General features: G+C 48.3%; 1 protein-coding gene across 3 annotated transcripts in view; it reads right to left on the bottom strand.

Annotated features, from left to right (window-relative positions):
• The window catches only part of CDH13 (cadherin 13), a 1,007,942-nt gene that overhangs the window by 358,762 nt on the left and 633,072 nt on the right, over positions 1-16,108 (bottom strand). For all 3 annotated transcript variants that reach the window (XM_080827654.1, XM_080827656.1, XM_080827655.1), the window contains exon 6: positions 13,244-13,388. In XM_080827654.1, the coding sequence (XP_080683780.1) occupies positions 13,244-13,388 (145 nt within the window). The remainder of the gene's footprint in view (positions 1-13,243; positions 13,389-16,108) is intronic.

Below are 16,108 nucleotides of genomic sequence, written 5' to 3' on the forward strand. Positions count from 1 at the left end.
AATAGTAGATCTGTGGTCTCTTGGGGCTGAGGACTTGGGGGAGGAAATGGAAAATGACTTCTAATAAATACAGGGCTTCCCAGCGGGATGATGGAAATGGTCCTAAATTTGTGCACAAATGAGATTTAAAAAATATTTCCACGCTGCATCATTTCAAATTTGCCTAATTCTAACTCATGCAAGAGGCTGCCATCTTGGATTGTCACCAATGCAAAATAAGGAGCTAGACACTGAAATTTGCACAGCTGATAAGAGAAAGAGCCAGGATTGGAACTTGGCTCTGCTGGTTGGCAGAGTTCTTCCCTCCCCCGTGAGGCGCAAGGTAATGGCACCACGCCCTACCACTGGGCGAACAAGTGGGTGGTGGTGGCTAATGTTTATGGCACATGTAGTATTCATTTTGTTAGGAGGGTGCTCTAGGCTTGATAGCTATTTTCTCATTGAACAGCTACCCCTGGGGGTGGGGGGGGGCGCCACCATTATCCCCATTTTGCAGAGGAGTTACCGACCCAAAGCTCCAAGAGGTGAAACATCATGTTCAAGCACTCTCGGTTAGCAGCGGAAATGTAACAGAAAACCAGATCTTTGGGTCACAGGAGCCAGTGGTCTCGGTCTCAAGCCCTGGGCTGCATTCTTGTGAGAACATATTGATCTCCCGGATGAACTGACAGGTGTATCCTCATGATGTATTTCCAGTTGACTCACGGGCGAGCAAAAATATTAATATTCTCTGAAAATCTCCTAGAGCCCTCTTAACATTCCTTGTATCCCTCCCCTCCCTCCCTAGACCTTGGGACGTGGACGTGAGGCCAGTACGTGGATGTAAATGGCAGCCACAGGATGGCGTGTGTTATTGGAGTATTTTCAGACAATCAGGGCTGGACTATGATCTGAAATTACTATGATAAATGACAACCAATACCACTATGCTGAGGAAGTTTCCATCATGGGGCACTGAGTAGGTTTTTGATCTAATAAGGGATACCTAATGACAGAGGCCTCAGAACGCTTTCTAGAAAGAACTCTAAGATAATAGAGGAGACAAAGACTATTTTTGTTCCAATAAAGACTCAATTTTCTAATTACCATACACAAACTGATGGCATGAAATACAAAGAGAGGAGTAAGTGGGTTCGAATGTCTTGGGCAGCATTGCACAGCAGTTAAAAAGCATGCCTTGGAGTCCGATTGTCTGGGCTATAATTCTTACTGGTTGAGTGACACTGGATATGTCGCTGTTATTAGATTTGGTGACGAATACAGAGAAGCCCACACGGAAGTGAGCTAAATGGGACAGAAGTTCATTGCTGTCTCATGGGAAATAATTCTGGAGAGGGCTAGTGTAACATTCCACGGGCAGCGGAATCCAGTCTCTGTCTTCCATCATGGTTTTCATCCTCGAAGACACCTTACAAAGCACAGGGGCTGCCTGAGGGCCAGCCCTCACCGCCTCATTCCAGCCAAGACAAAAGGGCATTCTTCCCAGACCCTGCGGCTCCCAACTGCCCCCGGGAGCATCGCAAAATGCCATGTTGATAGCTCGCTCACTGGCCGGTACTTCAACACATGGCCACACTGAGCTGTAAGCGAGTACGATGGTACGATGGGGTCTGCTCCCCACAGAGAGCAGGATGGATACTGCGGGAGAGGTGTCCGCTGTGCTGCCCAAATTATTCCCTAACCTCTCCAGGCTTTGGTGTCCTCATTGGCAACATGAGATGCTCATGCATTTGCTTCGTAGAAACACATGAAGTGAGTCCATGGGAAAAACACATGGGAAGCCTTGACATAGGGCCATACCCGAGGTCCCCCTATCCCCCCAAGCTGTGCTCACAGTCACCTGCGGCTACATGCTATGGGACCTTCCTGAGAGGAGCAAGTTCTGGCTATCACCCATCCTGGGGCTCACCACAAAGAGGCACTAACCAAGGCCGACCATCGTCCAGCCTCCAGATCTGGACTTTGTAACCAAAACTCTTCATTTTCTCCTTCTAGGGCAGGTTTTCTTGACCTTGGCACTAGGGCCATCTTGAGCCAAATAATTCTTCATTGTGGAGACTGTCCTGTGTGTTCTAAGATGTTCTGCAGCATCCCTGGCCACTACCAACTACCCACTAGATGACAGGTGCACCCCCCCTCCCCCAGTGTGGCCACCGAAAGCATTGGGGGTGGGGGTGGGAGAGGGCAAATCATCTGCAGCCGGACCACTCTATGGTGCCTGAATCCACATGACATGTTTCTTCGACAGCAATGGCATAGGTCTCTTGGATTATCTATTTCAAGGGCATGGGTCAACATTTCCAGTTAAAACTTGGCATACGCACTTTCCTAAACTCGTGGAAATCTAAGCATCCAGTCTTGGGTGATGTGTCACACACAGAAAGGACCTGGCTAACTGAATTTCCTTTATGTAAGTTACCATTCAAGCCCTCCCCTCTAGCCCTGGCTTAGGACTTTGGTGTGAGCCAAGGAGCAGAGAACCTTCTCAGCAGAAGGGAGGGGGTCAGTTTGCCGAAGCAAGAATCCAAAGCAGAGGGATGGACGGCCAGAACCCCAGTGAGCCTGGCTTTGACGGCCCTGCGTCACTCTGAAAAGAGACCTTTCTTAAAGACGTAGAAGCCGACCACAGAAACACGAGCCCCGCCCTATCCTCCCCACCAGGAGGGTCTCCAGATTAGCAGCGCCCCCCCCCTTTTTTAAAGATTTTATTTATGTATTTGACAGACAGAGATCACCAGCAGGCAGAGAGGCAGGCAGAGAGAGAGGAGGAAGCAGGCTCCCTGCTGAGCAGAGATCCCGATGCGGGGTTTGATCCCAGGACCCTGGGATCATGACCCGAGCCGAAGGCAGAGGTCTTAACCCACTGAGCCACCCAGGCGCTTAGCAGCCCCTTCTAATCACAAACACAGCAGATAAAAACTGTGGCACCCGGAACACACATAGAAAACCAGAGTGGGAAGAAAACACTGAAAACCCCCCAAACCAAACTTTTGAGAAATCTTTGAAAAGAGCCAATCTTCTGAATAATAAAATAGCTTTGGGTACTATGCTTGGCCTGAAAAAAAAAATGCAGCCATAATTACAGCAAGAAAGCTGTAAGTCTATTAAAATTTTTTCTTTGATACTGGAAAACTCAATTCATGACCTATATTTTATAAAACATATACTTGAAAGGGACTTTATATGCCCTGTTCCCAGTGAGCTCAGAATATTGAATCTCTTCCATTTACTTATGAAGGGAGGTGGTTCTATACATAAATTACTCAGGACATCTTTTAGTATACTGTACATATATTAAGGAGAAGGGATTCAAAAGTATTTGTATAGATAGATGGAGACAGCACTCTGCACTCTGGCCTTCGCAGGGATGGTATTCTTAGCACAACAGGGCTGCAGTAAAAGCTGCTTTATCAAGCTCTCTGCCGATTATAAATCTTTTCTAACTGACATTTGTAGACTGTCTTGATTGATGGTCTGGCATGCCCTATGAATCTTCGAGAAGAGTCCTCCTTGAGCCGCTCCCAAGCTACCGCTAGGGGGAGGATCCGGCTCTGTTTGAGAAGGCCACGGCCAGTCACAGGGGCTGCACTGAGTTCCCTGACCAGCTAAGCTATAGGAAAGTGCCTTTCCCCTCTCTCCTCTCCTCCATCTACACACACACACACACACACACACACACACACACACGCCCTACACACGTGTGAACATACACACACATATAAACACACCCACGCTCACATATGCGTACAAGAGAATGTTCTCCAGACTCAGGACGGCAGATCTGAATGGATCTTAACATTTTCCTGGATGACGAGGTTAAAGGACAGTGGGCGTGACAAATGGAAAGCAAATGAAAGGAGGCAGCCGTTAGTCTGAATGTGAATCCCGGCTTTCAGCATCCGTTGGCTGCGTGACTTTGGGGAAGTCACCTAAGCTCCCTGAGCTTCTGTTTCCTCAATCGTAGAGAATTGTAAGGATTTCATCGAGAGGCAGATATAAAACCTAGACTAATACCCAGTACTAGAAAAATTATACTGGTTACTACCACTGTTTTCTTACCCGGGGCGGGTACCGTCGTCCCCCCTCGCTCCTAGTGAGATGCTCCCAGGGTCCTGCCCTTCCCCTACGCAGCAGGCTGAATTTCTCTTGTGCTTCCCCCCAGTCTGACTCTAGGAAGTCAGGGTGGCCTGTGTCTGTTTTATGCGACACCCTGACCCAACGTCATCCTTCCTGAGCAGCAACATGTTCTCGTACCCGAGAGGCACTCCGGAGGTATTTGCCGAAGTAATGAATGAACGGCCAATACAGACAACATTTATTTAAAAATCAAATAAAAAGGGAAGGTTCAAGTGATTCATCCTTTCCGCCATTTGGGCCCGTTTGTTCTTGCATGAAATATACCGAGTGGCTACCATGCGTCTGGAATTCCACGAGATGCGGAAAATTGAGAGTGAATAGAAGGTGATCTGGTCCCCCTGGTCTGCAGCTTATGCCTTAGAAAGAAAACTGAAGGTAAAATCGAGTTCGTACTTGAGGAAAATTTATAAACCTATTAAGGTTTACAGTATTACCCTAATTCCCTATGGATGGCACTGGCTGTAGTAATCCAGGACCAGAAGGAGAGTCAACATTCGGTACTCGCCCATCTATTACGGGTTCAGTACAAAACCTTACATGGCGTCTTCTCGCCACCATCACTGTTCCCATCCTGTCCAGGCCACCATGTCATCAAGTCTGGGTTACTGGAGTAGCCCTTTGGCCTGCCCCTCCACCCCCAACATGGAAGAGCTCACATCCTCTTTGAACAGTAAGATCAGATTTTACCACTGTCCTCCTTACACCACCCAAAGGGCTTCCTACTAAATTTAAAAAATAATCAAAATTTATGGAGTTCTAATCCAGGGTTCTGCAAAACTGTTCTGTAAAGGGCAAAGGAAAAAATATATATATTTATTTTTAAAAGATTTAAAAATATTTTAAATATATATTTCATTTTTTAAAAATGTATCCATATTTAGGTTATGTATATATTTGGCTCTGTGGAACATATAATCTGTGTTCCAACCATTTAGGTCTAACGGCAGCTCTTGAAAAGAGCCAAGGCTTAAATGAATGGACATGGCTGTGTTTTTATAAAACTTTATTAATTTTCTTAATTTTCTTAATTTTCTTAATTTTCTTAAAAAAGAAAACAGAAGGTAAAACAGCTTTGGCCCATGGCCCAAGGTTGGTGACTTCTGTTCTGATCTTAAGTTTCCCTATCTCCTTGAATTCCTCTGCCACTCTTCTTCTTGCTGACCTCATTCCCCCATGCTGGCCTCTTCTCTGTCCCTCTGTCTGTCCTGCCTGCCTCAGTCAGACCTTTGCACTTTCTGATCCCTCTGCCTGGAATATACTGGCTCGATGCCTTTACAATCATAGGCTTTTATTCTCAGCGGTCTCAGCCTGAATGTCTTAGAAAGACCTTAGAGGGGTCTTTCTTGACCTCTCTTTCCTTATGTCACATCACCTTGCCTTATTTTATCCAAATTATTTAAATTATCTTTTGCTTCATTGGTAACTATTGTTCTGTTTCCAGGAAAATGCAAATGTCTTAAGAGTTGAGTCCTAAATATTCTTGGCCAGTGCCCCATCGCTAGCACCTAGAGCATTCTCGGATTCAGAGAAGCTGCCCAAGAAATATTTGTTGAACGGTTTAGCTGAATGAAATGGTCAGCAAGAATTGAATCGAAGTAAGAGTTTCTCTGAAATTATAACTCTTTAATGCCCTTGTGGATGTGCTACCGGGCTTTACTCGGCCGCTGCATGAAAAGTTCCGGGGCTATTCAGAGCGGATCTTTCCGTATGAGGGATGGATTCCAAGGCTTTGGTGTCTGCCATGCTCTGCGCCGTAACAACTCAAGGACTTTCTCATTTTTATTGTGCAGTTGCTCAACTGTCATCCGATTTCCATTTTGGCTAAGAACTCCCGTCAGATTTATTCTTTCAAAAGGTTATGGAATGATCACCAAGTTTCTGAAGCTACCAATGCTTCCTTTCCCTCCCCCCACGTCAAAGTATGATTTCATTTTAACTAAGCTAATTTTTTATTTTATTGTTCACAATTTGATGTCGTAAATCCTTCTTTTCCCCCAGTGTAGGGCGGTAGACGGATGATTCCCAGCTCAACTCTAGTCTATGCAACAAATTAGTGGGGCATGGCTGCCAAGTGCTTCTTTTTAGGAGGGAGTAACCTCCGTGACCATGAGAGTCATAGATCTTCAGTTCCCCAGGTTATCCTCAGTGCCCAGAATGCAAAGATCTGACATAAAGGAGTAGGAGGTTGGAGGACTGGCAGTGGGGAGACAGACACACAAGGCTGACCAGAAACAAAGACTTCCCCTTAGAGAGAAGCAGGATTCAAGAAACGATGTGTCGTCTGCTTCTTGAACTGGCCCCCAACCCCCATGGAACCCTAAATTCCTCATATAGGAATTTAGCTAGAGAGAGGGCTAGGGATAAACATGAGAAGACTGGTTTTCAAAGTTGTCCACACTGAAGATGAGATACAGTCTTAGTGGTTGGGGATCCTTTTAACAGAATAAAGGGGTCCAGGCTTTCTCCCACGTCTCACAAAGTCTTATAGCATTTCAGAGCCTCCGGTGGACCTGTGTCAATCAGTCCATCAGAGAGGGACTGGGGTAGAAAGGAGGGACAATTAGGGGCTATGATAAGGTTATTGAATGGCTTGATCTGGAGCCCTCGTAAGACACCATTTGGGGTACTGACAGGGTTATGAGCAACTTGAGAGAGATTCCGTTTCTTGGATAGCTAGCGAGGTTCAGATAACTCAACACTTTTGATATACTTTACTTCTGGAATTTTCCAGACGTCTCTGGTTGGACTGTGTAACTCAACTTTTGTTTTACGGTCAGCCGCACTGGAGGGATCTGTACCGTAATTCAAGTGCAGCCTAATGCAATCTGGATGGCACCACAGCATAGCAATGACACCTGACCCTCAGCCCCTTCCCTCAGCTAACACTCCGATGACGACCCCAGCAGAGGAGCAGGGCCCACAACTATAGTCCTCTTCTTGATCACAGAATCCTGGGGGGTTCCGGAGCAAGGCAGTTCACGACCTACTGAAAGAGTATGTGGAACGACCATGAAAGCTTAGAGACGTTGGGTATAATCCAGAAAAATAAATTAATAGAAAGTTCACCAGCATGTTCAAATGCGAAGGCAAAGGCTACTGTTTATCCTCAAGCATGAGCTTGGCCAAGATGCCGATATGATCCTTTGGTCCGAAGCGCCACCTCGACACACGTGAAAATGTAATAAGCACATCCTCTTTCCGCCCATCCCACATGGATGGATTTGTCCTAACGATTGTCACGCACATAGGAAGAGACGTGTTCTCTCCCGTAGAGCTGGTTATAAGTACGGAAAAGTGAAAAAACTTTAATCAATACGGAATGGCTAACTAGACGATGGCAGATCCAGACACTAGCTGTTTAAAACAATGATGTGGCTTGACATTTATTGATTTACAAAAAAGTCCATGCGGCCCTGCAGAGTAAAGACAGCGAGTTACAGCAAGGAACATATGGCTCCATTTCTATCAAATTGTGCAGCGCGTCCCTCAGCGTGGACATGCCCAGACAGAGCCCTGGAAGTCCTCCCACCAAGATGGCGCCTGTGGTTTTCTCTGGATGGTGAGATTCGAGGGTGATTGGATTTTTTTTTCCTTAAAAAAGGTGAAGAAAAGCAGAATTGCTTAATTTTTAGAAGAAATACATCTTCTTAAGAAAACAAGCAAAAAAATCCCAATGGTCATCCCCCCAGTATTCCAGAACCCGGAGAATTGGCTGGGATGGTTGAGAAAGAAGGAACCCACCACGTGGACGTCCAAAAGTACCCGCAAGAGAGAACTGGACAGTTCAGCGGACAGAGAAGCCGCACTGCAGTTACCATGACAAGTGAACGGGGGGCCAGGAGGGGCTTTACGGCTAGGGCCTACCAACAGCCTGAGGGTTTGTACCGAGCCAGGGCTCAGATAGCAACTGTCGCATATGAAACCATCGTGACGTAGCCTGAGCTGTTTTGGAAACCAGAGAGCACCAGGCCATGCTAAGCTCTCAGGACAGGCTCCTGTCCCAAAGGCCAACGGATCGGACATTTTCCCTCATGTCTGCCATGGTAGGATTTTTTAAAAAATGAAAGTACTGAGTCTTACATAACAGAAACACAGGGGGATCCCAGAGGAAAAACAAAAGACGAAGGCCCTCTTCTGACAGCACGTCTTCCGGGAGGCTGAGGTGCGCCCCTCTGGGACAGGCGTCCTGGGTGGTGGGATCACAGCGCTGCCCACACTTCAGTTCTTACTTGTTGCCGTCTCCCTGCTTGGCTCTGTAAACAGGGAGTGGGTGAGCAGCATCGAATAGGCCCCCCAGTCGTACCCTCAGAGCTCAAAATAGTGCTGGCACAGTGTAGGTGCTCAGGAGTGGCCCCAGACGGAAACAGTAGAGGGAACAAGACAGGAAGCCGGAGAGGGCAAGGGCGGCTGTGCCCTCAGAAGTCAGAAGAGGGTTTAGCAGCTCATCTCTGCTCCTCTCCACCTGCTCAAGGTGAAGTGTTATCCCTCTTAGGAGTCACAACGTGCACCTCCAGGTCCTGACCCCTATTTAAAGAGAAAGTTTGGGGCTCCTGGGGGCTCAGCCGGTTAAGCGTCCGACTCTTGGCTTCGGCTCAGGTCGTGATCTCAGGGTCGTGAGATCGAGACTGGCGTCAGGCTCTGAGCTCAGTGTGGGGTCTGCTTATCCTTCTCCCCCTGCTTTCCCTGCTCTCTCTCTCGAATACATAAATACAGTCTTGAAAAAAATTTAAAAAAATAAAATAATGAGAAAAGTCAATGTAACATTGGTCCTTTTTGGTCATGCCTTTTAGGGACTAAGGTATTTCCTCTCATCACCTCCCACCCCTAACATCCCTCAAAGCCACTCCATCCGTCCAGGTGGTGGGCGCCTTCCTCCAAGCTGCCCCTGCCCACATTCGGGCTGGCCGGGCCGAAAGCATGGCGGGCAGAGCCCGCGGAGGCCCCGCAGCAGACCTCTCCTGCAGCCTGTCGGAAGGCTGCCCCCTGCTGGGTAGTCCGCAAGTGGCCGAGGGTGCCTGGGAATTGAAGTTCCTCTGGGGTAGTTTGTGGCCAATATCTGAGGGGTGCGTGGGAATGCGTATTCCTGCTCCCCGGGGCTGGGGTAACTCTGATGTGTGCATGTTCATGTTATTTCCCAGGGACCCCCCCAACTCCCCCCGCCAAGAGATCAAGCTCACAACTGCCCACCCTGGTATCTGGCTTCCCTTACCTGGAGCCCTCCTCAGCCAGTATCCTGCACCTCCCAGGTAAAACACATGCCCTCAGGCCCCATCCTAGGGGCTCGTGGTTGGCCCTTCTCCGTGGTGCCCAGAAGACCACTGGTGGAAAGACACTGGGGGGTTGGTGCCAGTAGGCACTGGGGGTCCCGCCACGTGTGTCCTCCAGGAACTCCAAGGGTCCCAGCCCTCTGTCCTCACTCATGAGGTCCTGGCCTGCCTTGGGCATTCAGAAAACCCCAGGCTTGCACAGAGCTCTGGCCGCCCTTCCCCCACCAACCCGGAGCAGCCAGGGCCAGGACTTGGGTCCCATAAATCAACGCTTTGGGACTCCACAAAAGGAATAGCTCATCATTTGTGAAGTTCAAAGACCATTATTTTCTGTTGATCTTCCCTCATCCAGTACTGATTCCCCAAAACAATACCCTGGAGTTCAGTGCCAAGCAGCTGGAAACGGTCTCCTGTCTGCACACCAGATAAATATGGGTGGCCTTCCTCCATGACGGATTGGTGCTGATGGCACATCCAGGTCCACCGGCACATGAAAATGATGCTCGGTTGTTGGGAGATGAATGTCCCTGCACACAAACTGCCTGTTTGCCTCAGCTCCCCGACATGGTACGTTGCAGGAATCATAAGAATTACAGGGGGCATTCAGGATGCACTAGCATCTCCTGAACCTTGGTTCATGCTGAGGGAAGCAGCATCTCATTTAAGGCGTGCAGACAGTCCTCCAGGGCGGGACTATCACTCACCCACCCCATCTACAGACAAGGTGACTGAGGCTTCTAGAAGGTTCAGTCGGCTGCCCAAGTTCTCACCTGGTTAAGGAGCTGAGTGGAGCATCAAACCAAGCCTGGGCCACAGTGCCGTGCTCAGGACCAGCTCCATAACTGGGTGGGTGGGGGGGGCTCATTGCAAAAGGAAAATGCAGGGCTCCTTGTTCGATACTTAAGAATTTTAAGGTGGTGACGGCAGAGCCTAACGCCAAGCGTAGGCCCCTGTGAGGCTGTGCAGGCCACACCCCACGAAGCTGGCCCCGATGACTTGAACTCAGAAGAAAGCACTATGAGTGACAACCAGGCCCACGTGTGACCCTGTTCAACCCCAGAGACCGAGCAGCAGTTATAAGGAGGGATTCAAGGAGCTGTTTGGTCAGAAGAGTGCTTTACACTGGTTTCTCTGACAGAGCAAGTACTTGCCCCCCAGCTGGGACCACAAAGAGTCCACGGTCAAGAACGGGAGGGAAGGTGGCCGTCGCCAGCACATCCGCAGGAGACAGCCCGGGGCCTCGAACCAGAGATGAGGACCTGGATTCTAACTCAGCTACCAGCTGTGGGACTCTGGCCAAGCATCCGGGTCTCTTTGAGGTTCACGCTTCTCCTACGGATGCTAGGGAGAGTGTGTCCACCCCTCCGGGGAGGGAACGGTGTGGTGGAGGCAAGGACATTGGTCACAGAGGTCTCGGCACACGGTAAGCACTCAACCCCATGCTGTCGTGGTTTGATGGCTGTCTTCACCAGGAAGTTTGCGCAACACTTGAATGGGCACACGATTTGCAGGTGGAGGATACAGAAAGGAGCCCGGAACACTGGTCCCCATCTACTGTTTATGTGAGCGAGGCGAAGTCACAGAACACTTTCCAGGGTCAGCATTCCCTTCTGTAAAATGGATCCGCTACCAAGATTCCACCAACCACAAAGGAGCCGCTCGTTATTGATACCAGAGACGCCATTATTTCTACAGCCGGTCAGGGTTCCTTGTTCTAACTGGTAGCAGTTTAGGTTGGGGAAGGGGGATTGGAAAGGGATCCCAGCCCCTGCCCCAGATTCCCACCGCCCTCACCGAGGCTTCGGGGTCATCCTGCCTGAGATCCCTTAGGAGGTGCCGAGCGATCTAGGTGGGGTTTCCTCTAAAAGTTTCCCACAACATTTCCGCACTCTCGACCCCAGATCGGACTGACTCTATTTCAGTTCCTGCTTCAAAGCCAAACCCAGAGGGGGCCAAAGAAGAAAACAATGATTCAGGCCAAATTCTGCCTAGCTGAAAGAAGCCACATAGGTATCACATTTTTATATATTTTTATAGCATAATACTGATCATAAATAGAACTTGGAGGTGGTTTATGTTTTGCTGGAGATCCGGCCACCCTAACCGAATTACTTTGTGCTTTAAGAAATTCAGTGGACATAAAGGATTCCATTTTTCTTTGAAAATGTGACATGTATATAAAGCAATAAAATCTGAAATTCTTTCTGAAACTTTAAGGAAGGGTGCAGTGGGAGGAAAATTGGACATCGTCTAATCACATACACACATAATATACAAAGACACGCACACGCTCCCAGCCGCCTCCGACGTCAGCATCGTCATTTACATTTAGAACACTTTCCTGGCCTGGCTCGAATTCCAGTTACTGGCAGACGGGACCCACCACAGATGGAAACTGGGCATCATTTTCCCGCTCCGCTCAGACTCCAGCGTCTTTAATAGCTTTCCCCATCAGTTCCCCTGACTCGCCCCACACGTCGGCTTGTTTAAGAACATACCTGTGAACCTCAAACCCCAATTCCAGGGTCTCTTTCCCCAGAAGCCCTCCTTCTATCCAAAGCAGTCTCCACGGAGGTGAGGGACAGGTGCCACGGGAAAGGTCTGGCCGAAAGTGACCTGACCCACTTTTACCTGTGGCTCCCCATTTTCCAGGCTGGTTGCTACTCTTCTAGCCGCTGGGTTCCCCGCCAAATGCCCCCCAGCACCCACAGGCAATCCCCACCCCTTTTTACAGAATGCCTTCGCAGCCAGGAAGGGAGAGCTTGCCCCCGGCCCCTGGGGAGCTGAGGAAGTGCAGGAGGACTGAGCTCCTTGAAGCTGGAGGGAGGTGTAGGCACCTCGCAAACAATGACTCATGGGGTGGTCTGGGCAGGTTACCATGGCAACGCTTGCACAGCCTCATCGATCCGTCCCATCAATTCAGCAAAGGGGGAAAACAGAACCAGTCAAAGCAGGGCTCGGGGTTCCCATCTCCTGTCCGACCGGCTGAATGGCTTATTTGTTTGGGCACAATCTAGACCTGGCGACCGTGAGGCTCTCCCTAGGATGCTCCCTCACCCGGATGGATTTCAAAGCTTAAAATCAAAGTCCAGGCTCATAATAGGGACTTTTGGACTTTGCTCTGTTTTTGGCCAAGCACCACACTCAGCCGTGACTTCAGCTGCCGGCCACAGAAGGCTTTTACTGATATCTCTGGCGCCAAAAAAGGGAGCTCTAAATTCTACAACCTTTCCTGATGGAAAGGTTAAGTGTGGAAAAAAGGTAAGAGGAGCTCTGTGGTAACATCACAGTAGGGCCCGTGTTTCCAGAGAGAGATAAAATGTCTTGCCTTTGGCCCTTTGACCGAAGACAAAAGTTTTCTCCACGCACCTTGTGTAAGGAAAGGGAAAAAATAAATCCTATCTGTTTTTCTTGTTTTTTTTTCTCCCCAAAATGGTTCTTATTAAAAGACAATGATGAAAGGAAGAAGGAGCTTGGGGTGAGGACCTTAATTTTCTTCAAAGCCCCGTCATACCACAAACCTCAACCCTGGGCCCTCACAAGGGCGAGCTCCGTATTTATACAATGTCCACCACCAGCCGCGCACTAGAGACTTCGATGTTGGCCGTCCCTGAAAGGTGGCTTTCAGAGATGAGGCGAGAGTCTCCCACAGCCTCCAGCAGCCCCCTTCCTGTTCTGAGTTGCGGATCTGCAGATCTGGCTTCTACCCAGGGAGGTAACAGGCCTGTGTTGAGGCACACCAAGAAGCTGGAGCGGCAACGAAACAGTTTCTGGAATCCCCAAAGATCAAGGATGCCACTTCCCGAGCCATTATGCTAATGTAAGCCAATTTCACATACCTGTCGGTGATCCTTCCATGACATGGCCAATGTAGGGGCCTTCCCGAAAGGTCGGTCTGTTGTCATTCTGGTCAATCACGATGACTTCCAGAGGAACTGGCCCCTCCAGAGTTTTGCCATTGACATCAGTGGTCTCCACAAATAGCTATGGGAGCAAAGAAATTGGGGGAGAAAGAAGGCATTAATTCATTATGAAAATGGAAGTCAGGTTCTCTTCAGAAAGTAGGTTACATCAGCAATTTCACCAGCCCTTGGCAATATTCAAACTTTGGTCTCAATGGATAGTCACTGGAACCAGAATATAAACTAAACATTATAGGATAAACGACAAATTTCAGTTCATGTTAGGTCCCCCTTGGGAAATTCACAATTAATTCATCAAATCTGCAAAAGAAGTCCAGAAAAGAAAAAGAGAGAAACACTTGCAATCAGCCAGAGCTGAGAAAATGTGCTTACATTGTTTGTTTTTTCTAACATCATTATGCTTAAAAGGAATGTTATGCTAATAAAAATAATTGACTAAGCAGTTATGAACAGAGTGCATTAAGAAATAACTGAAAGTGTTTATGGTGATGTTTAGGAGAAATTTGGGTCAGTAAGTATTTATAGAGAGCCCTCCCGAGGCAAGGAAGACATTTGCGGGGTCTTGAGTGCGACCCTGGGATTACTGGCCACCAGTGTAATCACCAGGCCAGTGTAATCAAGGCGGGATTTCACAAAACTATGGGACGCTTGCATACAGAGCTACATTCAGATCTCAAGGATGAGAAAAATAACATAAAAAACAAACTAACAAACACCCCTATAAACACTCTATTGTTTGTCTTGGAAACAAGGGATTATGTCATGCCATTTCCCGTGAGTCTCAGCGGCCTTATGCTCTCTTTTCTTGTGCCTGATTCCACTTTGGTCTAACTGGGCAGCAACAGTAACACCTCTCGGATGTGAGTTCTGGTCCCTGTGTCGTCCCTGATACTGCCACGCTTGGAGAACGGTCCCCTGCGGTTGGAATCCCAGCCCCACTTTTCAGGAGCTAAGTGGCCTTGAGCCCTCGGCCTGTGTCTCAGATTTCTCACCTGTCAAATGAGGTTAATAAAAAACACCCAGTATGAGGAATAATAATCAACATTATCCAGGGCTTACGAGGCGCTCTCTATATACACTCACCTGGTCTTCACTCTGTAACCCCATGCATCATTTAGTGAGGACGGAATGGACACAAATTAGAGGTTAAGTGGTAGAATCTGGATTTGACCTCATGAAGTCAGTTTCCAGAGTTTATACCTTGAGCCACTCTGAACCACGTTCTTAAAGCACTCACTCTCCTGCTCTCCCTTGCTTTGTCTATAGAAAACTAGCTGCTCCCATGGTCACTACTGTTGTGATCAGTTCCGTTGTCAAAACAAGCCCAGATTAGGAAAATGACAGAGAACCACTTTTAGTTGAAATCAGCACGCTCGCACCCCACCCGATGGTACCACGAACTGGTAGCATTCCTTTGGAAAGTAGCCTCAGAAAATCCCACAAAAGCTACGAAGGACTCATACACTTTGTTCCATTTGGATACCACTGCTGGGTCTACGTGAGTCAGGTTGCACGAGATCTATGGAAACATTCACTGTTATTTCGTTATTAGAATAACGAATCACCACTGGCTTCCGCTAAACCCCCAGGGACAGGGGACTGGTTGACCTAATGTTTGTTACATGGTTGGAGAATACAGCCGTTAGATCAAATCGTCATTCCACCGTGTCGATTCACTTAGGCTATTACGTGTAAACGCACAAAACAGCGCGTGACTCGCGCGTGTGGAATGGGTGTGTGTGCACAGAATTTGAAAGCAGCAAGCAAAAATGAAACGAGGTGTGCTTGGCTAGAAGAGTATCTTTTTCCTTTTTTCTAACATCCCTTCATTCTTTCACCAGCAAACATGCGCAGGGCGTTTTAAGATCTGTGTGCAAAGGAGACTTCGCAGAGAGTGAACTTCTGTATTTTTTCTGCTGTTTTTTTTTCAAACGCTATGAGAATTCTACCAAAGGAAAGCAAACAAAACCTTGGGGCAATTTTGTGTCATAATGACGGTGTGACCTTTTGTCCTTGCAACATAGCGAAAGACTTGACTTTAACTCAACCAAAAAACCGGCGTCTAAAGATAACAACGATCTTGGATCTGAAACCGAAGCTTCCCGTGGGTTTGCAGACCCGCGCCCACACGCAGGGCAGGGACAGTGGGAGGAGGTAAACCGCCGCAGGTGGGGGGGTGGCGGGGTTAACAGGCGAGGGAGCTTACTCAGGAGGCTGGTCTAAGGCAGCTGCAAGATGAGGAGGTCCCCACACCTGCCCTCCGGAATCTTACACGTTTACAGAGAAGCCTTGGCAGGGCTCAGTCAAGTGTACCATCCATTTGCCCCGAGTAACACACTCCGGTCTCAAGCCCTTGTCCTTGACGATGCCTCCCACTGTGGGACTGCTGGGAGGGGCTTATATCCAAGGACAGGGGAGGGGGGAGGAGCCTCGCTGATGGACTGAGTTTGCCTCCCAGGTCAAGCGGGGGTCACGACCTTGGTCATGACCTCTCGATGACCTTCTCCAACACTTTCACACTGTACAAGTCTTGGGCAGTATCAGAAGCCACAAGTAGGGTAGAAGAAGAGAATCCCTAGGATTCCCGAATGTGCAAACTGCTGGAAAGGACAGGGGCAGAATCCAGGTCCATCTCAACATAATGGAAAGACAAACAGAAACTAAGGAGATGTAATTGATTAGGATGAATGCAAAACATTGAGCTGAATGTCATGAAACCAACTAGGTAAATAAACAAGGTTTTAGCAGTTTGTTACAATACTACCCTGATTTTGACTCCCA

The sequence above is a fragment of the Martes martes genome (assembly GCF_963455335.1).
Source record: "Martes martes genome assembly, chromosome: 17".
Classification (NCBI taxonomy): domain Eukaryota; kingdom Metazoa; phylum Chordata; class Mammalia; order Carnivora; family Mustelidae; genus Martes; species Martes martes.